The sequence below is a fragment of the Stegostoma tigrinum genome, chromosome 27, assembly GCF_030684315.1.
Source record: "Stegostoma tigrinum isolate sSteTig4 chromosome 27, sSteTig4.hap1, whole genome shotgun sequence".
Taxonomy (NCBI): Eukaryota; Metazoa; Chordata; class Chondrichthyes; order Orectolobiformes; family Stegostomatidae; genus Stegostoma; species Stegostoma tigrinum.
Window position 1 is genome coordinate 44,953,550 of NC_081380.1, and position 26,698 is coordinate 44,980,247.

At 41.5% G+C, this 26,698-nt stretch overlaps 1 protein-coding gene across 2 annotated transcripts in view; it reads right to left on the reverse strand.

Moving 5' to 3' along the window:
- The window catches only part of bcas3 (BCAS3 microtubule associated cell migration factor), a 1,086,700-nt gene that overhangs the window by 804,673 nt on the left and 255,329 nt on the right, over positions 1-26,698 (reverse strand). For both annotated transcript variants that reach the window (XM_059655421.1, XM_059655420.1), the window contains exon 13: positions 18,063-18,159. In XM_059655421.1, the coding sequence (XP_059511404.1) occupies positions 18,063-18,159 (97 nt within the window). The remainder of the gene's footprint in view (positions 1-18,062; positions 18,160-26,698) is intronic.

Genomic DNA, 26,698 nt, shown 5'->3' on the forward strand with positions numbered 1-26,698 from the left:
TTAAACTTGAATGATTGTCTTTGTTTGACAATAAGATGAAAGTTAACCCAGGAATTCTCAGGGTATTTAATTCAACATGAAAAACTCATTAGTGTTTTAGGTAGGGCCTTTCACTTGTTAATTCATTTTGATTTTAGACCGTATGGGTTTGTTCAAACACTCAGGTACTGTGAACCTTACTCACACTGCAAGAAGTCCTTGCTTGACTAATCAATGTATAGTCACACTGATGAATCCCCTATTCCCTGGAAACTAATAGCTGACAAAAGTGTCATTGTCAGTGGGGAAGAGATAAACAGGTTCAATTTAGTGCACCCCTGCCTGCAGGCACAGTGAAACAAAGCAAGACAGTAAACACTGTCTCATTTTGTTCCAATTCTCTCTGATAGGCAATTGCTAATAGCACAGAGTGTGACTATGAATGGGAAAGTACTGACCTCCAACTCCACATCCACACACACACGGCAACACCTGCAAAAGTTCAGACGTCACCTTTTCATTTTTCTTATCTATTTCATTCCTCTGCACACATGGATTCATTGAGTGGTAGAGGCCGAAAAAGAGGCCTTTCTAGTCTTCGTCTTCAAGGCCTGCTCTCTGTAAGGGCTATAATAGCTGGTAACAATCCCCTGCTTTTCAACTGTGTTTTTCCTCTCTTCAGATAATTATCCATTCTCCTTTGAAAGCCACATATGGATCTGAGTCCACCGCACTCTCAGACAGTAAATTTCAAATAATAATTACTTGCTAGGTTAAAAAAACTGAAGTATCCTACTCCTCCGCCATCTTGGAATCTCGCTGCATCCTTTATCTAAGTATGAAGCTTCAAGGTAAGATTCTTGCTCGGAAGGGGTGAGTTGCCTATTAAGCAGACTATTGCATGTTAATGACCTTACTAATTGAAACTCTAATGTAATTAATATGCAGCTTTCTTTGATTTCTCTCATTACAAGCAAGCAGAATGCCAAGAATTCTTGACATGTAAGTCAGAGTGGGTATTTGGCAACTTCATCTCACCATTTTCTCCAATGGTGGAGAGCAGGCACCAACACACTTATGGGCACTGGTCACAGGTACTACATGTCCATGAATGCTGGCATCTAGCATGTGATCGCCTCTAAGAAGAGTCTTTTCAAATCTTCAATCCACTTGCAGTACGCTTCTGCAATCAAATGTTGTTCTGTGATTGCAATAGCAACAGCCTGGATAGTTTGCTCTCAGGGAGACATAGACAGTACCAAGATAACAAAGTGTGAAACTGGATGAACACAGCAGGCCAAGCAGCATCTCAAGAGCACAAAAGCTGACGTTTCGGGCCTAGACCCTTCATCAGTGAGCCTCAGACCCTTCTCTGATGAAGGGTCTAGGCCCGAAACATCAGCTTTTGTGCTCCTGAGATGCTGCTTGGCCTGCTGTGTTCATCCAGCTTCACACTTTGTTATCTTGGATTCTCCAGCATCTGCAGTTCCCATTATCACATAGACAGTACCAGGCTGCTTCTTCAGTCTTTTTGCTTGTTGTCTTGGTACTCATTTAGTTAGTCCCTACCTGGATCAACACTGCATCACTGCCTTGTCTTACTTTTGTATACATTGACTTTTAATCAAAGATAGTAGGGTCACAGAAATAATGCGATGCCATGCTGTTTAGCACAGACAAAAGACAGGAAGCTTGTAACACGTGTTAGCACTCCTCAGTCAAGTAAGATAGCCTTTAGTCAGGGTTCCCGGCACTGTAATTACAGTGCACCCTCTGATACCATTCCAAGGGCTTGGACATGATCGATCAGCTGCTCATGGCAGTTGGATTCAGGATTATCACCTCTATGGGTAAAGAGGAAAATGTTGGCAGCTGAACATCCATCTTGATTCTTTCTGCCCTACTGTGGGCTGTTTTTCTCCTGGAAAGAGAAAGGAATGTATTAAAGGAGACAAAAGTGGATGACAGAGCTGTTAATTTGGTGTAGTCAGGGAGATGTCCAGAGCAAGCGAGTGTGCAGTACAAAGGGCAAACAGTCAATGTTCCGTCTTTTTTTTATGTACTGTACGGACCTCCAAGATACATGCTTGGTGGTGAATTCCAGAAGCAGAAGCCAATGCGTGCATGGATCCTTCTAGCAGCTGCATGACCATGTTACTTAGAGGGTACAGTCCCTGCTGGGTTAGCACTGTCAGGAATTGTGGTGGGTGACAGCAAGTGAAGGAAGATATTGCAGGCAATTGTATAAGTGGTAGAGCATGTAGCTTGATGGGAGATGAGTCCAATATTAGAGATAGTGTGATGTACAGGAGAGAACATGGTGGTGCTTACACTGATGGGTAAAAAAGGTCATTGACTTACCTGGAAGGCAGCCTTAAACCAGATTGGCCCAGTCTGGCATTGTGGCCTTCATTGCCAGTCCTGAAGGACATCCAGCCTCGGCACCAACCATCTAGCAGGACCTCCAGGTTACCTCCTCTGCCATGGCTGGGCAAATATCAGGAACTGTGCAAAGCAGCTCCTGGGTGAAACTGCTTGTCAGGATATACAATGGCTTTTTAAAGGTGGCACTGGCACCAGTGGTATTTTGGGATATCCTGGCGATGGCAATTTTTTCCGGTATGGTTAGTGTCAGAATGGGGCAAGAATCAAGGGGCTCAATAGGGCTGGGTTTGATAGTTAAAGAGGCAAGTTTGGCAAGATGCCATGAGAAAATGTGCTAAACTCTGTGGAAACCCTTCATAAAAGATGGCACTGGCACCAGCGGTATTTTGGGATATCCCGGCAATGTCAAATTATTCCGGTATGGTTAGTGTCAGAATGGGGCAAGAATCAACAAAACCAACATCTAGCCAAACAAAACATTAAGATTCAGCCCAATGTTCCAGTTGAGGACAACCTAGTATTTTACAAGGGTTCACCAGAAACCCCTTGTTGTTAAATTCCATGCGTCCATTTACAAAGCCCAAGCTCTTGTATGGTTTTTCAATTTACTTTTTCAATTTACCCTGCCACCTTCAACAATATGTTTAGACTTACCTCTAGGTCATTCTGTTCCTCCTCCTCTTTTAGCACTGTATTTTTTACATTGTCTTATTCAATCTTCCTCATAAAATGTGTCACTTCACACCCCTTTGCTCCAAGTTTCATTGTCACTTGTGCACCCATTCCACATGTCAAATCTTGACATTTACTAACGTATGAATATACGATCCTGCTCACAACTCACAATATTCAATTTACAAATGCTGGGACTGACATGCAAGTCCCGAAAACTCAAAAGTATTTTGCATGGTGTGGATTTTCATAAACAATATTCTGTATTCCTTTTGAGAAATCTGTGATTGTTAATGCTGATTTAAAAACTCCTTGAACTATCTATTACTTCTTGCATTGTGTTACACTGGATCTCTGTGCTATGTAGGAAACAATGGGACCCTTTATTACGTGAACATGCTTGCCAGGAAACAAAATTCACAATGTGAAAACTTTCACTACAATTTGGAATGGGCCAAGTGAGTGTTACTGACTGACAGTTGAAGGACAAATGCAACAATATCAAATTCAGTCTCGTAGAGTGTCAGCCAGCCAGAAATAAAGGATGAAACTGTCAATGCAAGGAATGCCAACTTTGTTGAAGAGAAAAGATATCCTAACGTTACAGATGTAGGCCTAAATGCAGTACTCCAGATGTGGTGTTACCAGTGCCCTGTTTAACTGAAGAATAACCTTGTTTTCAATTTGTTTATGGAATGTGGATGTTACTGGCCAGTCCAGAATTTACATCTATTCTTGATGATGAACTGCCTTCTTGAATCACTCTAGTCTCTCAGGTCAAGGGACGCCTATACTGCTTCGAAGGAGGGTCAAGATTTTGACCCAGTAGTTATGAAGTAATGGAGATAAAATTCCAAATCAGGATGATGTACGGCTTGGAGGAGAATTTGCATGTGGTCGTGTTCCCATAAAACTGGTAGATTTTTCAATATAGAAGTTGCAGCTTGGGGTCTTTGGAGGATGCTGCATCTTGTAGATGGCAAACACTGCTGTCACTGTAGGTGGTAAAGGAAGTAAATCTTGAAGGTGTTGGATAGGTGCCAATTAAGTGGGCCGCTTTGTCCAGGATGGCATCAAACATCTTGTGTCTTGTTGGAGCTGCATTCATTGGGGGATGAGGAAAGGACCGTATCAAACTCCTGACTCGTGCCTTGTAAATGAGGGGCAAGCTTGGGAGACTCAGGTGAGCTACTTGCCACAGAATTCATCACCTTAGAACTATCCTTGTCATCACAGGATTTTTAGGACTGATCCAGATCAGTTTCTGATCAATAGTAACATTCAAAATGTTAACAGTGGAGGCTGCAGCAATGACAATGCAATTGAGTGTCAAGGGGTAATACAGTGTGGAGCTGCAGGAACACATCAGAGGAACAGGAAAGTTAACGTTTCAGGTCGGGACCTTCCTCAGAAATGGGGGAGGGGGATGGGAGCTCCGAAATAAATAGAGAGGAGGGGTGGGGCTGGGGAAATTAGGTGAGACGGTGATAGGTGAGTACAGATAGGCAGTGGTGGGGATTGGTCAGTGAGGTGGGAGCAGCGGATAGGTGGGAGAGAACATGGACAGGTTGTGTTGGATCAAGGAGATGGGGATGAGAGGGAGGTTGGTCATGGGATGAGGCTGGGGGTGGGGAGATTTTGAAACTGGTAAAGTCCACATTGAGAGCATTGGGTTGTCGGCTCCCAAGGCAGAATATGAGGTACTGCTCCTCCAGGTTCCGGGTGGTGTCACTGTGTCATTGGAAGAGGCCCAGGATGGATATGTTGTCCAGGGAGTGGGAGGGGTAGCTGAAGTGGTTCGCAACTGGAAGGTGTTGTCGTTTGTCAGGAACAGAGTGCAGATGCCTCCGCTTGGTCTCACCAATGCAGAGGAGGCTACATCGGGAGCAGCGGATGCAATAAACCACAATGATGGATGTGCAGGTGAACCTCTGTCTGATGTAGGAAGTTTGTTTGGTGCCTTGGATGGGGATGAGAGGGGAGGAGTAGGGGCAGGTGTAGCACTTCCTGCAGTTGCAGAGAAAGGTGCTGGGGGTGATGGGGCTAGTGCGGAGTGTGGAGCGGATGAGGGAGGCACGGACAGAACTGTCACTATGAAAGGCAGATATAGGTGGGGAAGTTGTGGGATCGGAATGCAAGTGGCAGAAGTGGTGGAGAATGATACGTTGGATATGGAGGTTAGTGGGGTGCTATGTGGGGACAACAGGGATTCTACCTTTGTTTTTGTTGCGGGGAGGAGATGTGAGTGCAGAGGTGTGGGAAACACAAGATATGTGGTCAAAAGCATTTTCGACCATCTAAGGTGGGGAAGTTGCAACCCTTGAAATAAGAGGGCGTTTGAGATGTTCAGGAGCGGAACGCCCCATCTTGGGAGCAGACGTGGGGGAGACAGAGGAATTGGGAGTAGGAAGGTAGGTGAGAAGAGCTATAGTCTAGTTAGTTTTGGGAGTGTTTGGGCTTGAAATAGATGTTGGTTTTGAGGTGGTTACCAGAGATGGAGGCAGAGAGGTTCAGGAAGGAGAGAGCAGTATCAGAGATGGTCCAGGTGAACTTGAGGTTGGGGTGAAAAGGTGTTAGTTAAGTTGATGAACTGTTCAAACTCCTCATGGGAACATGAAGCAGTGCTGATACAGTCATCAACGTAGCGGGGGAAGAGGTGGGGGATAGTGCCAGTGTAGGAGTGGAAGAAATAATGGGAACTGCAGATGCTGGAGAATACAAGATAATAAAGTGTGAAGCTGGATGAATGCAGCAGGCCAAGCAGCATCTCAGGAGCACAAAAGCTGACGTTTCGGGCTTAGACCCTTCATCAGAGAGGGGGATGGGGTGAGGGTTCTGGAATAAATAGGAAGAGAGGGGGAGGCGGACCGAAGATGGATAGAGGAGAAGATAGGTGGAGAGGAGAGTATAGGTGGGGAGGTAGGGAGGGGATAGGTCAGTCCAGAGAAGACGGACAGGTCAAGGAGGTGAGATGAGTTTAGTAGGCAGGAAATGGAGGTGCGGCTTGGGGTGGGAGGAAGGGATGGGTGAGGAAGAACAGGTTAGGGAGGAAGAGAGACTGTTCCACCTATCCTACGAAAGGCAGGCATAGCCTGGGCTCATGGGGGTTCCCATGGCCACCGCCTTAACCTGTAAAATGTCGGATGAGTTGAAGGAGAAGTTGTTAAGGTTAAGGACGAGTTCAGTTAAGCGGATGAGGGCATCGGTGGAGGGGGCTGGTTGGGCCTGCGGGAGAGGAAGAAGCAGAGGTCTTCCTGGAAGTGCAGGGTCAGATTAGAACAAGTCAGCATGGATTTAGTAAGGGGAGGTTGTGCCTGACAAACCTGTTAGAATTCTTTGAAGAGGTGCCAAGTATGTTAGACCAGGGAAACCCAGTAGATCTTATCTATCTAGACTTCCAAAAGGCCTTTGATACGGTGCCTCACGGGAGGCAGCTTAGCAAGGTGACGGCCCAAGGTGTTCGAGGTGAGCTACTGGCTTGGACTGAGGATTGGCTGTCTGACAGAAGGCAGAGAGGTGGGATAAAAGGCTCTTTTTTGGAATGGCAACTGGTGACAAGTGGTGTCCCGCAGGGTTCAGTTTTGGGGCCACAGCTGTTCACCTTGTACATTAATGATCTGGATGAAAGGACCGGGGGCATTCTGGTGAAGTTTGCCAATGATACGAAAACAGGTGGACAGGCAGGTAGTACTGAGGAGGTGCGGAAGCTGCAGAAAGATTTAGACCGTTTAGGGGAGTGGTCTAGGAAATGGCTGATGAAATTCAATGTGAGTAAATGTGAGTTTTTGCACTTTGGAAAAAAGAATACAGGCATGGACTATTTTGTAAATGGTGAGAAAATTCGTAAAGCAGAAGTACAAAGGGATCTGGGAGTGTTGGTCCAGGATTCTCTAAAGGTTAACTTGCAGGTAGAGTCCGTGGTTAAGAAAGCGAATGTAATGTTGTCGTTTATCTCAAGCGGGTTGGAATATAAAAGCAGGGATGTGCTTCTGAGGCTTCATAAAGCTCTAGTTAGGCCCCATTTAGAATACTGTGTCCAATTTTGAGCCCCACACCTCAGGAAGGTCATACTAGCCCTGGAGCGTGTCCAGCGGAGATTCACATGGATGATCCCTGGAATGGGAGGCTTAACGTACGATGAACAGCTAAGGATCTTGAGATTGTACTCATTAGAGTTTAGAAGGTTGAGGGGAGATCTAATAGAAACTTACAAGATAATGTATGGCTTAGAAGGGGTGGACACTAGGAAGTTGTTTCCGTTAGGCGGGGAGACTAGTACCCATGGGCACAGCCTTAAAATTAGAGGGGGTAAATTTAAAACTGAAATGAGATGACATTTCTTCAGCCAGAGAGTGGTGGGCTTGCGGAATTCATTGCCACGGAGTGTAGTGGAGGCTGGGACGTTGGATGCCTTCAAGGCAGAGATCGACAAATTCTTGATCTCACAAGGAATCAAGGGCTACAGGGAGAGTGCAGGGAAGTGGAGTTGAAATGCCCATCAGCCATGATTTAAATGGCGGAGTGCGCTTGATGGGCGGAATGGCCTTACTTCCACTCCTATGTCTTATGGTCTTCTGGGCCATCTGTGTGGGGAATGCATGTGTACAGGGATTGAATGTCCATAGTGAAGATGACATGTTGGGGGCTAGGGAGTTGGAAGTCTTGAAGGAGGTGGAGGAAGTGGGTGGTATCCCAGACATCGGTGGGGAGTTCCTGGGCCGGGGGTAAAAAGCAGAGTCAAGGTAAGGTCTACATCTGAGTACTTGAGGTGTCAAATGGTGCTGACTGGTATCCCCACATGCATCTTTTTTTTATTCCACATCAAACATGTTTATCCAAATCATACTCCATTTTCCAGGCCTTTTCCCACTTGTGTAATGTTTAAATCCTTTTGCTGCCTCATGTCCTATTACAACTTGTACCCTACCTATCTTAGTGTTATCATCAAATTTTGCAACCATACTATCCATCCCTTCATCTAAATCAGTTACATCAGGTCCCAGCACTAATCCCTACGGCACACCACTCATTATATCTTGTCAAAGATCTATATATATATTTCTCCTACCTATTAATTAGCCAAGATTCTCTAAGACCACAAGACGTAGGTATAGAAGTAGACCATTTCATCTATGCTGCCATTCAATAAGATTATTGATGGTTTGGTCATTCTCAACTCCATTTTTCTACAGTTTCACCCATACCCCTTGATTATTAAAGAATTCCACAGATGCACTATCTTCTGAGAGAAGAAATTCATCCTCATTTCTATTTTAAATAGATGATCCCTTACTCTGAGATTACACCCTCTGCCATAGACTCTCCCATTTGGGGAAACAACTTCTCTCCCTTTACCTTGTCAAGCCTCACAGAATCTGTATGTTCAATAAGGTCACTTCTCATCCTTTGTAAACTCCAATGACTACAGATCAAACCTACTCAACCTAATAAATCCCTCCATAACTGCTATCATCCGAGTGAAACTTCTCTGGGCAGTCTCCAGTGCCAACATTTCTTTCCTTAGTTCAGGGAACCAAAACTGCTCCCAGTATTCTAGTTGTGGTCTAGCTAGTGCCTTGCATAGTTTTACCAAAACTTCCCCATCCTATTACTCCATTCTCTTTGAAACAAAGGCCAACTTTCTCTATGCCTTCTCTATTACCTAGTGAAGGTGGATCCATAAACTTATGATTTATATAAGATGACCCGAAAATCTCTCTGTGCTCTAGCTTTCTCCATTTAAAAATATTCAGCTCCTCTATTTCTTCTTGCAATACCTCCAATTTTCTCAAAATTACATTCCATGTACTAAGTTTTTGACTACTCACTTAACCCATTGACATCACTCGTGTCATCCTCACCATTTGCTTTCCCACCTATTTTGTGTTATCAGTAAACAGTACATTCACTTCCCTCTTCCAATTTGCAAATATATTTTGTACACAACTACAGCCTATGCTACACCATACACCATGAGCTTTTATTTTCTGTGATAGCACCTTATCAAATGCCAACTGGAAATCTCAGTACAGTACATCTACTTATTCTATAGAGAACTCCACAGATTGGTCAAGCATTGTGTATTTCACAAAACCATGTTGGTTCTGCCTGACTCCCTTGAACTTATCTAAGTGACCTTAGATGTGCAATATTCTAAAATCTGCAATAATGCCTTTGAATATTTTCTCTATCACACATCAATCTAACAAGCCCATTGTTTCCTGTGATCAGAGATAATGGGAACTGCAGATGCTGGAGAATCCAAGATAACAACCCCATTGTTTCCTGTGATCAGAGATAATGGGAACTGCAGATGCTGGAGAATCCAAGATAACAAAGTGTGGAGCTGGATGAACACAGCAGGCCAAGCAGTATCTTAGGAGCACAAAAGCTGACGTTTTGGGCTTAGACCCTTCATCAGAAAAGGGGGATGGGGAGAGGATTCTGAAATAAATAGGGAGAGAGTGGGAGGCGGACCGAAGCTAGATAGACGAGAAGATAGGTGTAGAGGAGAGCATGGGTGGGGAGGTAGGGAGGGGATAGGTCAGTCCGGGGAGGACGGACAGGTCACGGTGGCAGGATGACGTTAGTAGGTAGGAAAATGGAGGTGCAGCTTGAGGTGGGAGGAGGGGATAGGTGAGAGGAAGAACAGGTTAGGCAGGCAGGGATGAACTGGGCTGGTTTTGGGTTGCAGTAGGGGGAGGGGAGATTTTGAAGCTGGTGAAATCCACATTGATTCCATTGGGCTCCAGGGTTCCCAAGCGGAATATGAGTTGCTGTTCCTGCAACCTACGGGTGATGCCACACATGGATTCATCTCTCTACTCTTAATTGCCCTCTGCACACGAGTCAGGTAATCAGCCAAAAATTATGACCTTTGAAGTTCTGGCCCCAACTCCAGGCTTTGTCTTCCCTTTGTTGTTGGTACCTACATGTACCATGTTGACTGGATCCTCCCTTCCCCAGCGGAAGTTCCTCTCCAACCACAAGCAGATGTCCTGAATCCTGTCACAATGCAGGGAACACCCTAAAAAACAGGCTATCTGATCATTGCCATTTTGCTGTTGTGGGAGTTTACTGTGCTTCTTTCATTACAACCATGACTAGTTCAAAAATATTTCATCATCAGTAAAGCATTTTAGGATGACTAGTGATCTTGAAAAGCGCTGTTTAAATGTCTTTGTTTACAAATATGTTAATTTTTCAACACAAATTCAGGTTAAAACATATACACTGGCTTTGACCAATTCTACAGCAAAGATGACTTTACAGTGAAAATAAACACGTAATATGAGTCAACATTAACCGGATGAGGAACGTTGAGGGAAGTAGTTTACATCCAGGCGTGCAAATTTGAAAAGATTCCACATTAACTATTTTTAGAATAAATCTTTGTGAGCTTTATGGGGTTACTTTTAGCTTTTGCTTCTAATCATGTTAACACCGTCTCTTAATAATCAATCTGCATTAATTGATCCAGTCTTTGATTACATCCCAAGGATTAAAGATTATAATACAGTCACTTTAACTTATTTAGAAATAATCTGTACGGCCAACTGTACATGCAGTAATACAAGCTCACATGCTTCAGTTGAAAGGTCACCTAGTACTGCTGCAATTCATTCTCTGGACATTCATCATTTCACATAATACGAAGTGATTTATCCCCTTCATTTCTATTCATAAAAAAGAAGTTTTCATTGCATGACTGCATCTCTGACAGGTGGGCCCATCAGTAATCAGAAACAATGCATATTTGATACCAAGGAGCTAAAAGGTTGTAACACTGGAGGCAGGAAGTTACAAATAAATCATCTGCACATTCTGACACAAGAATTTGCAGTTTGCAGGAGTTTAATTTTCAAAATATACAACTGTGCAATATTTCCTTTATATATTTTACAAGGTAAGGTTATTAGTGACTTTTGTACCCACCAATGTGAAGGATGTCAATTCCAGAGAACTGATTAATTTCACATGCTTCAACATCAATCATTTAAGCTGAGCACGACCTAGATGCAGTTAGTTTAAGAAGTCCATTTTCTTTTATTTGAACTTTTATTTTCTCAATGAAAATTAATGTGTAAAAGCTCATCACTTAGTTCTTGTAGTTCTTCTCAATTTTCCACTCATATATTGCTCCAACATCAATCAACTGGATTTAGTCTGCGATCATGCATCTTGTTCCCACGTCAAGGCTGCTCTTTCACCAAACTTAGTAAAACTTTCCCAAGAGAGGCAAGGCCAATTGAAATGATACAGGAGTCCCTGGAGTCTGTTCTGTCAACTCAAGAGTCAAGTGGTAAATATTAAATCAATGCCCAGAACAAAGGCATTGAAATCTTTTAGAAAAGGAAGCATAGATGGTCCCTTTTCTTAAATCAGTGAAGAGAAGTTGCTCAGATAAGAGAAAATTGAAATAATCCAAGAATTTTAAAGTTAAGAGAAAAGCACGGTTGCAGCAATTTGCTTATTGAGCCAAGAGGGAAGATAAATGATTATAGTATATGATAAAGTTTAACTCAAAATAAGTTACTTTCAAGATTAGATTTGTGTGATGTACAATGATCATCGAAGCCTAAAACATTTGATTATTTCTTGATTCAACAAAAACAACAATACACAACATAATATTGTGTGTGGTTTGGTTGCCATCATACAGTTATTTGTTTCAGAGTAAAACAAAATGATGCAAGTGCCTCAGTGTCTCGATGGCTTTTTGTTGAAAGTCATAACTTGTTGCGTAAAATGGAATATTTAGACGATAGACCATTTTTAGTAGGGCTATAGCAGCATTATGTTTACACTACAGGACCAATAAGGCTAAGCACACTGATTTGGAGATATAGAATCAAATCTCTTGTTCCAGGAGTTGATCCTCTGCCTGTATGTTTGTGTACGGTGATCCCTTGAATGTGCAGGATGCTTGCTCATGGAAACAGCATGAGTGTGGAGCCTTTAAAAAACATAGAAAGTTGGTTTTCTGCAGCTACTAAATGGTTTAGGTTGACCACGAAATTCAGAGAACTGCTGGAGACAGGGCACCGGCTCAGCCTCAGGCAGAAGATAACGCCCTGTTTTTGGTCATTAATGATTTTGTCAAACTGCAGAGATGGTTAAAGGAGAATGAGACATTTTTATTAAATGCACTCAGTAGAGATGGAAGAATGGAGAAGTCCACCAATATTATCAGCACCATACTGGATCCAGCATGCTTTTGCCTGGCTGTCTCCATTAACAAATTGTCGATTACCATGAAGAGATGGGTCCACTTCATTCAGTATCTGGGAGATATCAGCATGGATCTGCACTCTATCGTTCTTGCCATAGATGCACAGCATCAATGACAAGGCAAGAGGTTAAGTATGATACTTTGTCTCACTCCAGGTGCCCCATCCTCTCAGGGAGATAGAATAATACCAGCAGGGGGCACAGGACAGAAGAATGACATTGCATCCTCTTCTCAGAACACTACAGAGATGCCTGACTCATCCACCTCCCTAGTGCCCATAATCCCAAAGACTCCAGCAGCTCAAACCAAGGAGGGTGAGCCTGGGAAGGAACTTCCCACGGCATCTGGGCACACCAGTTCCAAGTACATTAAGAAACAACTGTCCAAATCTTCCAAGCCAAAAGGGCAAACCACAGAACAGCTGTGGTAGTCAGGACTTCACTCAGACATAGTGAGACAGAGAGGAAGAAGATTTATGATTAAGTCCATTCATCTTCTTAAGGGCAATTGTGGATGGGCAATAAATGCAGCCCCAATAGCATACCCACACCCCATGAAAGAATGAAAATTAAATCACATCACAGATTAAAATGTCCAGTTCAATGTGCAGATCTGAAGTTGCAATGTGTTTTCTTTCAGTGCTTGCTACATGAAATGCGTACTTCATATTTCACTCTTAAGTATATTAATCTAATTACAGTTGCTTAGCTGACAATGACAAGGAGATGGTTGTTTGGAGCCGTAATATTTAACCTTTATTCTTTGACAATGAACGATCTGCTAATAAAGTACAATTTGAAGCTAGTGAGTGGCATTATCGAATCAGTGAAGGCATGATTCCTGAAATTGGACTAAGAAGGCCTCCAATTCCAAGATATTTACGCCAGGCCTGCAGAGAAAAGCAGCTTACTTTTCATGCAATGACAGTCATTTTGTGCAGTTATTGAACAGTTGACTTTCAATCTAATATGACAAAGTTCCAACTTCATTTCAGAATGGGAAATTGTAGACTGTACCTGTGACACACAGATTTCCCTCCATCCTTCATGTTCTCCTTTGTGTTGATGATCTTGTGGTCCCGGTGGCCTTCAAGCTTTCCCAATTTCCATTGAGTCTCTTCACATTATTATTATTGCCCACACTTCACCCACACAGTCCATGATTTTCAAAATTCAAAAGCACTTGTTAGTTCTACACCCACCACATGTACGCCCGAAGTTACAAGGACCTGTTTGAACCCCATCTTCTGGAGCTGGCAGGCTCTTTCCCATTTATGATGAGGTCCCACCCCACAACCTAAAATTACCCCACGAACTGTCATCATTCTTGAATGAACCAATATAATGAAGCCCTCCCCCAGTTCTGAGTTGCTTCCTTTTCCCAGCAGACAACAGGCTACCCCATGATAAGCCCTCTGTGTATTATTGATCAAACTACCAGGACTAACCATGGCCCATACCCCAGACTTACATCTCAACAGCACCCTAACTTGACTGTAATGAATGTATGGCTTGACCTTCACCTGCAGGACTGCGTCCATTCCCTGGACTGTAAGGACATGGATTCTCAGATTGCCTGACTGACTGTAGTCAACCCCCTTTATTCTTAATCGAATGAGTCCTTTGACTAACTGTCGCAGTACTCAGTGAATGACTGCCTCCCACATGAACTCACCAAGAATTGTTCCCTTTTTTTATATACAGCCGGTTGTTTGAGGCACATGCAGTATGTTTGCTACTTAAATTGCTGGGACATGATAAAGGTCTGACATTGAGTTAGCACAGTGATACACAGCAATGTGTCCATCCCTTAACAGGCTGGCAGATTGTTCAATGGTCCCAACTGTCACAAGCTGCCTGCCCCTCCCTCTGCACTAAAAAGACAAAAAAATCCACAAGGGTTCATAGTCCATAAGTAAGCATGAAAGACCCTGTGTGCTTAAAAAAATGCAAGGCACATAGAAGCTGGTAGCCTATAATTTGGCGGTTAAGACAATAAGCGTGTGCTAACAAAGCAATGTGAAGTATACAGAGGCTGGCAGCCTCCAAGTAAGTGATAATTTGAGTTAGTAGTAAGAAAGAATGCTAACAGCCATAAGGTGCAGCCTGTGCAAATGTACAAGATGCATGCGTGCACCCACACACAAAGTGACCAAGCCAAAGCATGCAAGTCATAGGTGCCCCTGTTTTGATCCAGAAACAGGCATGATGATGGGATGACACTGGTAGTTTGCTGATGTTAACTTGAGTGAACAAAACGTTAAGGAAGATGGTGGACGTGAAGCATGCAAGGACTTGGGCAGAAGAAGCAGTCGCATGATGACTAGGATAAGCATTCCATGAACTGCAGCCACCAGGCAAATGCTCCATTTTACATGTCCAGTTTTAACATATCTGTGCAGGAGAAGAGAACTGAAAGTGACTTATAAATTAGGCAAGTTGGGCCTTTAATGCAATGCAAGTAGCAGTCAATGCTCAATGGCAAGATTCTGAAGTTACTATTTATGGCTCGAGGGAAAATAGGAAAAGTGTTTGGAGATTCAGATGTTTTCATTTTCACCATTTATTCCCATCTTTCTTGCTGTACTAATGCATATTGGAGAGGGGAAAATTTGACCCAATGTATTTCCAAGGCACACTATTTAACGGCTGCAGTGCCGAAGAAGATAGGGGTTGAAACAGGATCTCAAATTGCAGATGACCTGCATGAAGTACTTAAGTTTTGCTTTCATGGATTTCAATGTCATCAGTAGCCTCCCAGTTGTATTATCGCATTCTAGCACGCTCGGAGAATAACTATGCAATGTGTGTCATTGCATGCTACTGCTTGGGCTCTTCCTCTCATACATTCTTTAAAGCGATGGAACTTGACTCATGATTTAAAAATAAGCAAATTTTACAATTGCTTATGAGTTCAGTCTCTGAATGTTTTATTTGGACTGTGATGAATCATAGGCAACCACAAGTCTCTGAGAGTTTGCTGCACTGTCTTAGGCAGATTTACAGGAATTTGCCAGAACTTTTCATGCGTTAGTCTCTGTCATTTCCTCAGTCCTTTTTGTGTCTCTCGGGAAATAACAGAGATTAGTGCAGAGTGGTCAAGTATGGCCTTAATGCAGAGTCTGATAATGGGTGTGATAGTGTGATAGTGTGTGAGGATACACTAGTGACTGGACATGCACGGCACGATTGGCCTGATAGTCTTTTCTCAACCTTTGGCATGTTCTTATACCATCCACAAAAGCATGTTAGGATATCTAATCATGTAATATCTCTTCACAATTGTTTTCATATCAACTGAAGCAGTAAAAAGGATAGTGAGTTGGGAGGACAAGAAATATGTCAAACAACGCGTATGCTGTAAACAAAATAGAACATAGAACATAGAACATTACAGCACAGTACAGGCCCTTCGGCCCTCGATGTTGTGCCGACCTGTCATACCGATCTAAAGCCCATGTAACCTACACTATTCCATGTATGTGGCAAGAGTTCCAGGGAACGTAAAAGAAATTTAAGTATCTTGCCCTAGCACTAATAATGTTGCCATGTTTGAATAAATATAGTTTCCTTGATATGTTTTATCCATAAAAGGTAAGAGCTGAGGGAATGGGGTTGGGGGAAGACATATAATAATAATATTGGGTACTATTTCTTTGATTTACTATTCTTCATACAGAACATTTAGCAGGGAAAAATATCGCAGGGCTGCAGAGGCATAAGTAAAATTACGGACACAGTCTAAAAGAACTGGAGTGGTGGTGTTGTAGTCACCATATTGATGATGCTTGGAAGGTGGGCTATCATCACTTTAGTGCAAATTTAGTCAATGAAATACAAATTAACTTTCTTGATGAGATTACCAAAGGAAGGTGGTAGGGACAATGCAAGGAAAATGAGAGAAAGTTTGGTTTACAAAGCTAAAGTAGAAAAATGGGACAGGGTGGATTCAGATTAGCTTGAAGTAGGGGGTGGGGAAGCATAATAGCAGATTTTTGAAAATTTATTATTTAATGGGATGTGACTGTCGCTGACTCAGCCAACATTTTCTGCCCATCCCTAACTGTTTTAGAGAATGTGGTGGTGAGCTGTGTTCTTGAACTGCTGCAATCCATGTAATATAAGTTTATCTACAGTACTGTCAGGAAAGAAACTCGAGGATTTTGATTTTGAAGATACACTATGGAGTTTCAAATCAGGATGGTTTCTGATTGGAAGGAACTTGGTGTTTCCATGCATTTGATGCCTTGTCCTTCAAATGGTCGGAGTTGTAGGTCTGGAAGGTGCTGTCAAAGCAGCTTTGGTGAGTTGCTGCAATGGCACACACTTCTGCAACTGTAGGATGAGTGAATGTTTAAGGAGGTTGAAATTGTCAAGAAAGCCCATTTTATCCCATAAATTGTTGAGCTCCTTAAGTGCTGTTGCAGCTGTGTTCATCTACGCAAGTGGAGAGTTACATATCACATTCTTGACATGTACCTCAGAGATAGTGAACAAGATTTGGGGAATTATGAGATGTTTTATTCACCTTAGAAATCCTAGATTTTGACCTGCTCTTATAGCCAAGTACTTACATGGCTAGTCCAGTTCCATTGCTGATCAATGGCATCCCCCCTCAAAGACACAGATTCACTGATGGCAATGGCTTTTAACATGAAGGGCGCCTGTTAGATTCTCATTAGTGTGAAGCAAATGTTACTAGCCACTTATCACCCTCAGCCTGGATGTTGTCCAGATCTTGCTGTATATGGACAAGAAATTCTTCAGTGTCTAAGGGATCGTGAATGGTGTTTAGCATTATGCAATTATTAGCAAACATCTCCATTCTGACCTTATGACAGAGGAAAGGTCATTGATTAAGCAATTGAAGATGGTTAGGCCAAAGACGCTACTCTTGCAGTGATATCCTGGAGCTAAGATGACTGACCTTAACCGCCACAGCCATATTCCTTAATGTTAGATATGTTTCCAACCAGCAGAGAGGTTCCCCTTGACTCTCTATAGGTCCCTGATGCTATAATTAGTCAAATGCTGCCTTGATGTCAAGGGCATTTACTCTCCCCTCACGTCCTGAGTTCAGCTCTTTTGTTCATTCTTGTAGCAAGTTTGTAATGAAGTCAGAAGCTAAGCAACCCTGGCAGAGTGCAAACTGAACATCAGCAAATACGTTATTGTTAAGCAAATGTTATTTCACTGCACTGTCAATCAGCCTTCCAACACTTTGCTTATAATGAAGAGTAGACTGATGGGGTGCAATTGGTCATATTGGATTTGTCCTGTTTTCTGTTTAATGGACATACCCAGGCAATCTTTCACATTGCCAGGCAGATGTCAGTGCTGTCAATGCACAGCTATAGCCAAGGGTTTGGCCACTCCTGGAGCACAAGTCTTTCGTGCTATTGCCAGAATATTGTCAAGTCCAGAGCCTTTGCAATCTTAGTGCCAACAGCTGCTCTTAATATCATGTGAAGTGAATCAAAGTTGTTGAGGACTGACATCTGTGAGGCTGGGGACTTAGGAAGAAGCTGAGGTGGACCATACATTCCAAAAACAGCCAAAGTGAGAATCATAACTCAGATCTGACATCTATTTGTACTGTGAATTGGTCTTGCTGCAACATGTCTTAAAAATCTTTTCGAAGGAATTACACATTTCAGCGACGTGATCAAATTGTGCATTTCCTTAGAGGTGGCAAACGGTCAAAAGTCCACTTTTGGATACAATGCAGAATGTCAAATTGCTGTCTTCAAAGAGTTGAGTATTTTAAAACAAGACAGAGAATGAGATATACTTACCACTGGGGTTAAATGCCATGCAGGAAATGGGTTTATTGTCATGGGCCAGGAAATGAGCCACAATGCCTTCACCTTCAGCATCCTCACTGACAAGTACCTGCGTTACAAAGCAAAGCAAAATAAAATCAGAAAAATGTTACTTCACATGTTCCAATGATTTTGCTTCAAACAGAATCAGTTTTATGAAGCAAATAGCCGGAACAAAACTTCTGCGCATACAGACATATCACAGAATGAAATCAGACAAAGTTGCAGAAATGTGGCAGAAAAATCATGTGACAAAGAAGAATACATTAACATTTCAGGTTTATTTGAACAAGGCCTGATAAAGTTTCACTCCTGGAAAATTAATCTGTCTTTTTTGCTGTGATTTCCTGTTTCCATTACAGATTTCTAACATTTCCTCCGAACATAACCCCAACATCAACCTACTTAAGACAGTAAGCTTTGAAATTTATATTAACCCAATCCACTCATTAGAACATAGAATATAGAACATTACAGCACAGTACAGGCCCTTCAGCCTATGATATTGTGCTGACCTATTATCCTACTAAGCTCAATTTAGCCTGCATACCCTACATTATACTATCCTCCATGTTCCTATCCAAGAGTTGCTTAAAAGTCTCAAAAGTATCTGACTCACCTACCACTGCCGGCAGCGCATTCCACACACCCACCAGTCTGTGTAAAGAACCTACCTCTGACATCTCCCCTACACCTTCTTCCAATCACCTTAAAATGATGTCCCCTTGCAATAGTCATTTCTGCCCTCAGAAAAAGTCTGACTATGCACTCTAGCTATGCCTCTCATCATCCTGTACACCTCTATCAAATCACCTTTCATGCTTCTTCACCCCAATGAGAAATGCCCTGGCTCCCTCAAAGATAGTAAGAACTGCTGATGCTGGAGTCTGAGATAACTCAGCATGGAGCTGGAGGCACACTGCAGGCCAGGCAGCATCAGAGGGGCAGGAAAGCTGATGCTTCAGGTGTGGCTGCCTGGCCTGCTGTGTTCTTCCAGCTCCATACTGTGTTATCCCTAGCTCCCTCATCCTTTCCTCATAAGCCCTGCCCTCCAGTACAGGCAGAATCCTGGTAAAATTCCTCTGCACCCTCTCTAAAGCTTCCACATCCTTCCTATAGCAAGGCGACCAGAGCTAAACACAATATTCCAAGTGTGGTCCAACTAGGATTTTATAGAGCTGCAGCATCACCTCACGGCTCTTAAACTCAATTCCCCTGCCAATGAAAGCCGGCACACCATACACCTTCTTCAGAACCTGTTCAACTTGGGTAGCAACTTTGAGGGATCTATGGAAGTGGACCCAAGATTGCTCTGTTCCTGAATATTGCCGAGAATCCTGCCATTAACCCTGTATTCTGCATTCAAATTCAACCTTCCAAAATGAATCACTCACACTTTTCTGGGTTGAATTCCATCTGCAATTCTTTGCCCAGCTCTGCATCCTGTCAATGACGCGTTGCAACCTACAACAGCCTTCCACAGTATCCACAACTCCACCAACCTTTGTGTCAATGGCAAACTTACTAACCCACCCTTCCACTTCCTCATTCAAGTCATTTATAAAGATCACAAAGAGCAGAGGTCCCAGAACAGACCGCTGTGGAACACCAATGGTCATCAAGATCCAGGCTGAATACTTTCCATCAACTACCACCCTCTATCTTCTATTGAACAGCTGGGAGCTCTGTTTATTCCTCAACCAACCACATGAAAACTGATCACCTGGTCAATATGTTATCACTACCAGTGGGAGCTTGGTGTGTGCTATATTAGTGACTACATTTTAGGAAGTATTTTCAGATTAGATAAAGTAACAGGCTAGTGTTCCCATACATTCATGCTAGAACTTGGGTGTACAGGAACAATTTCAGAATTTGTGCATGACACAAAACTTGGAAATATTGTGAAAACTATGAGGAGATAGTGGTAGATTTCAAAAGGACTTGGGCAGGTGGAATAGGAGCACAAGGAGCAGAAAATATTTATTCCAATAACTGCAAAGTGACTGATTTTGGAGAAGGAAAAGGGAAATACAATAAGATACAGTGCACTAAATTAATGGGGATGCAGGAGCAAGGGACCTGTTGAAGATGTTGAGAAATCCATTAATAACACAAGCAGGCTATTGGCTTTATAAAGACAGGTACTGAGCAGAAAGCGAGGAAGTAATGATAAGCCTATATAAATCACCAGTTAGGTCTCAACTGGGCTTCTTCAGAAAGTTGTGAAAGGTGCAAAAAATATTCAACAGATTGGTTGAGGATCCTCAGTTACATGGATAGAATGGAGAGGCTGCAACTGCCCTCCTTGGAGAAAAAGAGGTCAAGAGGACATTGATAGAAATGTTCAAAATGATGACGTGTCTGAGCAGTGGGCAAGGAGAAACTGAACCCTTTGAAGGAAAGATTGAGAACTCGAACACCCTAATTAAAGCTATTTGGCAAAACAGCAATATCAACACAAATGAAAGTTTTTCTTTGCAGCAAATGATTAGGATATGAAATGCACTGCTGGAGAGTTTTGAGGAGGTAGATTCAATTCTGACTTTCAAAACTAATGATCTGAAGAGTGAAAAATAAAGCCACAGGGAAATGACAGGAAAATGCAAAGAGGAAAATAGCTCATGAAGGATATAAATGAGTTGAGTGCCCTCCCATATTGTATCCACTTGAGGACTCTATAATTGTACAATGTATTGGGGCATCTTTCAGTCACAATAATGCATGTGTTCTTACATTGATACAATACAATTAATGACAGAGGCACATGTCCAGATTCAGGCAATAGAGGAGGTGTTCAGACAGTGGTAATGTCACAGGACTCATTATCCGAAGTCCCAGATTAATGTTCTGGAAACTTGAGTTCAAACCATAGTGTGGCAGACGCTGAAATTTGAATTCACTAGAATTCTGGGATTTAAAAAAAAGCTAGTCTAAACAATGTGATCATTGTTGACCATTGTTGGTTGATGTAAAAACCTATCTGGTACTTTATGGAAGGACAAACCCTACGTAATCTGCCTACATGTGATTACAGACCCACTGCAATGTGGTTGAGTCTGAACTGCCCTCTGAAATTTCCTGTTTGGAAATGGGGAGCTGGTGACATATTGGTATTATCACTAGACTATTAATCAAGAAACTCAGCTAATGTTCTGGGTTCCTAGATACGATGGATGATGGAATTTGAATTCAATAAAAATAAATCTGGAATTAAGAAACTACTGATGACCATGAATCCATTGTCAATTGTCAAGAAAAGCCCATCTGGCTCACTAATGTCCTTCAGGCAAGGAATTTGCCATCCTAATCCTGGTCTGGTAACGGATGTATCTCCAGACCCAGGGCGATGTGGCTGACTTTCAACTGCCCTTTAAAATGGCCTACCAAGCCACTCAGTTCAATAGCAGCTAAGGATGGTAACAAATGCTTGCCAGCCAGGAATGCTCATGCCCTAAGTGAATAAACAAAACCAACATCACATGAATGAATAAAAAAATTAACAATATTAACATTCTACTGAAGTTGTAGTCTGGGAATTAATGATACTGAATGAACCAAATCCTATGTATTACTGGCAGTAACAAACTGTTCTACTCTCACACTGTCAAACCAAATTGGATGTCATTCTTAAACAGTAAAGATGACATCTGACACATATAAAGCACTAAACTGTGACGTTTATCTTGAAAATTAATTTACACGAGGCTATATAAATAAATAAAATAATAGACTTTAAGGCATTAAACAAATATGTAGAGTCAGGAAATCATTCCATTTGACAGTCTGCGTGCATGTTTACATATGTCTGCATGTGTGTGTATGTGTGTGTACTTTATATACACAGTATTAGTAATGTTTGCTTTATTCCACCACAATAAATTCTGAAGTTTTCATAAACAGCTGCACAGCACAAATTCTCAGGGTGTTCATAATTGCACAATCTGAGAACTATTTCCAAAGCAGATATTTTGTTAGCTTTACGTATTTATTAAAATATGGGTTCCTTTACCATCCTCCAAATACAATGTGGTATTCACTGGCACCTCGCTGAGAAATGGAGATTAAAGTGGAAGCGTTTTAAAGAAAATAATTTTCTTTTCAGTGATTCAGTTTATTTTCTAGCCATGACAAGTACAAAAGAGTAATTAAATAATTTTGATAAATTACTATATTTCTTTATGCACAATTGAGTGAAGAACATTGTGGCCTAACACTTCTTAATTTATACCATGCATCAGTGACAATGAGTGCGCTACAGTGTTGGACATCTTTAGGAATGAGACTTTAAACCTACACTCCAGCTGATAGGTGTAATTCTGTCGTACTATTTGGAGAACGGACTTCTCCTGAAGCTCTGTTGTATCCTCAACCAACATCTCTGAAAACAGATTCTCATGTCATTTGTCCAATTTGCTATCCATGCTACCTTTGCTCTATACAGCAGGCTGCAGGGGCACAAATCGACCAAATTGACTACATACAGCTAAAAATTAGAAGAAAATAAAATGGTGGAAACCAAGATTAGATTACAGTATTCCCCAAAGTATACCAGTTGATGCACCAAAATAATACCATTGACAGTCAACATGTAGAAACAATTTCAGCTGTGGCAGCAACACCTAGTCAAGCCCCAGGCATTTGGTAATGAGTGTTTATTTCTGATACACACATAGGTCATGTACAGCAAAAGATTATCAAGTGCAAAAGAGTTGCCCATAAGTTTTGAGACTTCAAAATATCTGATGATTCAAATGCATAATAGTTCTAAAGCTCCAACTAAACATTCCTGCAAAGAAGTTCAGACAGTCGTGTTTTGCTTGTTCTCCATAAATGACCTTTCAGGCATGCACACCCCGATAATGTTCTGCATATTAAGGGGTAAACACTGGTGCTCCATTGTAGGTCATTTGAAGTCTGTAGCATAATTCAAAATTTAACTGCACGAATAGAGGAACAACAAAATGTATGGGATGGAAAGACACCAAATGCAGTTATTATTCCTAGTTCAAGACGCGAGAGAAATGTCACTTTATGTTTGAAAACAACAAATGTTGGAGATTACAGCGGGTCAGACAGCAACCATGGAGAGAGATTAGATGACCCTTCATCAGACGTCAAATGAAGTGTCATCTAGACTTGAAATGTTAGCTTGCTGTCCCTCCATAGAAGCTGTCTGACTCACTGTGATCTCCAGCATCTGTTGTTTTCAGTACAGATTCCAGCATCTGCAGTAAATTTATCCTGCTTTATATTTTGGTCTTTACATAGAAACTTGCAATGTGACTTTGTTTAAAATATTTATTGGCTTAAATGGCTTGATTACTAAATCAGAAGTTTCAAAATCCAGCCATCTTAAGCACATGATCTAGACTGACACTCCAATCCAAATTTGAAGGAATGCTACATCATTGCAGATACTCATTTTCAGTTGAGGCATCAAACCAAGGTCCTACAATTCAGCAATGAACATCAAAAAAAAACCCATAACATTATTTTCAAAAAAAGAGAATATTCTCCTAGTGACAGTACTACAACGTTCCTGCTGAATATTACAGCAAAAGATATTTTAACTGCCATCATCTCGTTGTTGCTGTAGGATCCTGCTATGTATTTAAAATAGTAAATTCCACAGTTATTCTTGGAAGGTGTGGAACAGTTGCAAATCCACGTCTGTATTGTCTATTCCTGGTTGCCCTTAGAATCTGATGGTGAGCAATCCCCTTGATCCACTACAGTTCTTATCATTATCACTACGTTTTAAGCGAGGGATTCCAGGATTTAACTCAGTAACAATGATGGAGAATGATTATTTCCGAACAATTTCAGATTGGTATATTATTAGGAGGTGGTGCGTGTTCTCATAAGAACCTACGTAGATTGACCAACACAAGAGAGGTCACTTTGGATTTGGTGCTTGGCAATGAACTGGGCCAAGGGTCATACCTTTTGGCAGGACAGCATTTTGGGCCTGTTTCCACACTGTAGGGAATCTAATCTAATCTAATCTTCTTTTTGTCTGAAATGGCTCTCAATCGCCGAAGGATTATCCTGTCAATTTCCATTGATTGTACAATATATTTAATGGAAGGTGAATCATTTTCAAATACTTTGGACAGACATGATAAGATGTTATGTAAATGCAAGCTGCAACTTCTTCTTTCCTAAAGTTCATAACACATTGTAACTGTAACTCCTTATTCCATTCCCATTTAATGTTATCACATTCCGAAAGCCAACCTTCATTATTTATCCCAAATTAGGTTCAAAGGGGATGAAAAACCGCATTGATTTAAGTTTAACACTGCACTCTTCCAGACATTTTTCAAAGATGGGTGATGCCACCACACCACTGCCCTTATTTTTTATTCCAAAGGACACCAAAGGCTGACACATTCCTTCAAAGTGCTGTCATCGTGTTTAATTAAATGGGTGAAAATCACCAGGGAGTCTGTAAAAAGGCTGAGGTAAGTGAGAGAGGAAGTTGTGCAGTTTTGATTTATGGTAGTTATTAAATACAATAATGTTGGCCAAATAAAAGATCTCACTCACTTTAATCACCACTTTGATGTTACTCATTTCAGAAAATGAATAAACTCTTTAAAGTCACAAAGCATCAAATTAAAAGACATTCATTTACCAGCTAAAGCTTTATGAAACTTTCAGAATATATTGCACATTTTTAAGTAAACTATTTCACTAATTTTAATTCCCATTTCTCATTTATTTAGTCAACGCTTATGCAAACTCCACAGTGAGTTTGTTTATTTATACAGGGAGTAGCTTACTGTACAGGTGCGGAGGTTTCTGGGATCAATCACCAGTTGGTGCTGTGTTAGAAGGCTTCAAAGATGGTGGTGATATGGGGATTGCAACTGTTGTGCAGCCAAGATTGGGAGCCAACAAATACTATCTGAATTCCCACTCCTAATTGCAATTCAATGATTCTTGCTAGAAGGGCAGGTAAGCACTGGGTGAAGCTCATCTGTCTTATACTCATTCCTGCGCTTCCCAAACATTAGCCATCAGTGATATTATGGCTCACGTATGTATACTGGTCTCTTGGGTGAGGTTCAAAGTGTAATCGACATTAACAGCATCTAACCCAGGAATGTCTCAAAACACCTAGGGAAAGGAAGTGAAGATAGAAAAATTATATACAGATAATAAAAGTTGTTTCTCTACTTTCTTTAAGCTCTGATCTATTATTTTAAACAAAAGTCTTAATTCAAAGTCAAAGTCTGCCATGATGTGACTGCACTTTACCTCAAGTTACTTTTCACAAATAATCTCCAAAGTTCTGTAAGTTTGGAGACTCAATGAATTTTATAGGTTTCCTAAAGTCAATTCAAAATATTTCAGTGAAATTGATCCAGTGCTCTTATCAACTTCATGGTACCCCAAGAACTCCATAGCAAAGTATGCAGTCCTCAGATAATCCACATTGCAGAATACTAGCAAGGACTAAGGAGTAAAGAAGATCTGAAATATTTCTTCAAATTACCAAGTGTTAGGGTGTTAGCTGTCAAAAGCAAGTACCACTACCATCAAGACTGATACTAGCTGAAATAGCCAGAACAAAGACTGTAACATGCACCTTTGCAGTCTGCAGTCTATATTACATGGCAAATTGAGGAGACAAAGGTACTCAAGATATACAGCTTTTAATAAAAGATTATGCCATCTTCCATGACATGATTACTTCACTGAATCATGCAGCACTGCAGAAATGTGTTTAACCCAACGTTGAAATTTAAATGAAATAAAACCACATGGCAATCATTTCCACTGTAGATGCGGCATCTGTTATTGCACAAACCTATCCTGGCAGCCAGACACATGGTATGACACACAGATGAATTTACAAAGAAGCAAATTCAAGGAACATAGCTTGCCTTTTAACTCTCCTGCATGGTGATAAATACCTTCAGAAGGACTGGGTTTTAGTTCACAATTTTAAAGAATATTTGAAAAAGAAATATGAACTTGGAAGGAATCCACAATCCTTTTGGCAGAATCCATATTGCTCAAACAAAGTCTGTAAACCAGTGACAGATGACAGCATCATCCGGCCTTCACATTACTGGATGTTTATAGGCACAAAAGTCAAAGCCTCATTTATGAGGGAAGAAAGACCTGCATTGTCATAGCACTTTATCATATCTCTCAGAACATTCTCAATGTTCCAGATGTAATGAAACGTGACATGCAACAAGATCCCACATAACAAACCTGCCTTTAAACACTTGATCTTTTTCTAGTGGTGTTGATTGAGAGACTGGGAAAACACCTGAATAGGAATAGGCCAGTCAATCCTTCAAGAACTCTCTGTTCTGACAAAGTGTGATAGCACCCGAAATGTTAGCTCTGCTTTGTTTCCACAAATGCTGCCAGACTTGGTGTGTTATTTAGCAATTTCTGTTTTTGTTTTTTGTTTCTAATATCTATAGTTCTTTGTTCTTTCTTGTATTGTGGGAACTCTCTGTGTTCTTCAATTTTCTGCGTTCTTTTAAGATTCAGGACCATTAAATCTTATCTTGGATATAAGCCTGAAAGACGACATCGTTCACAGTGCGTTTCCATCAAAACTGCCCTGAAGTCAGCCACCC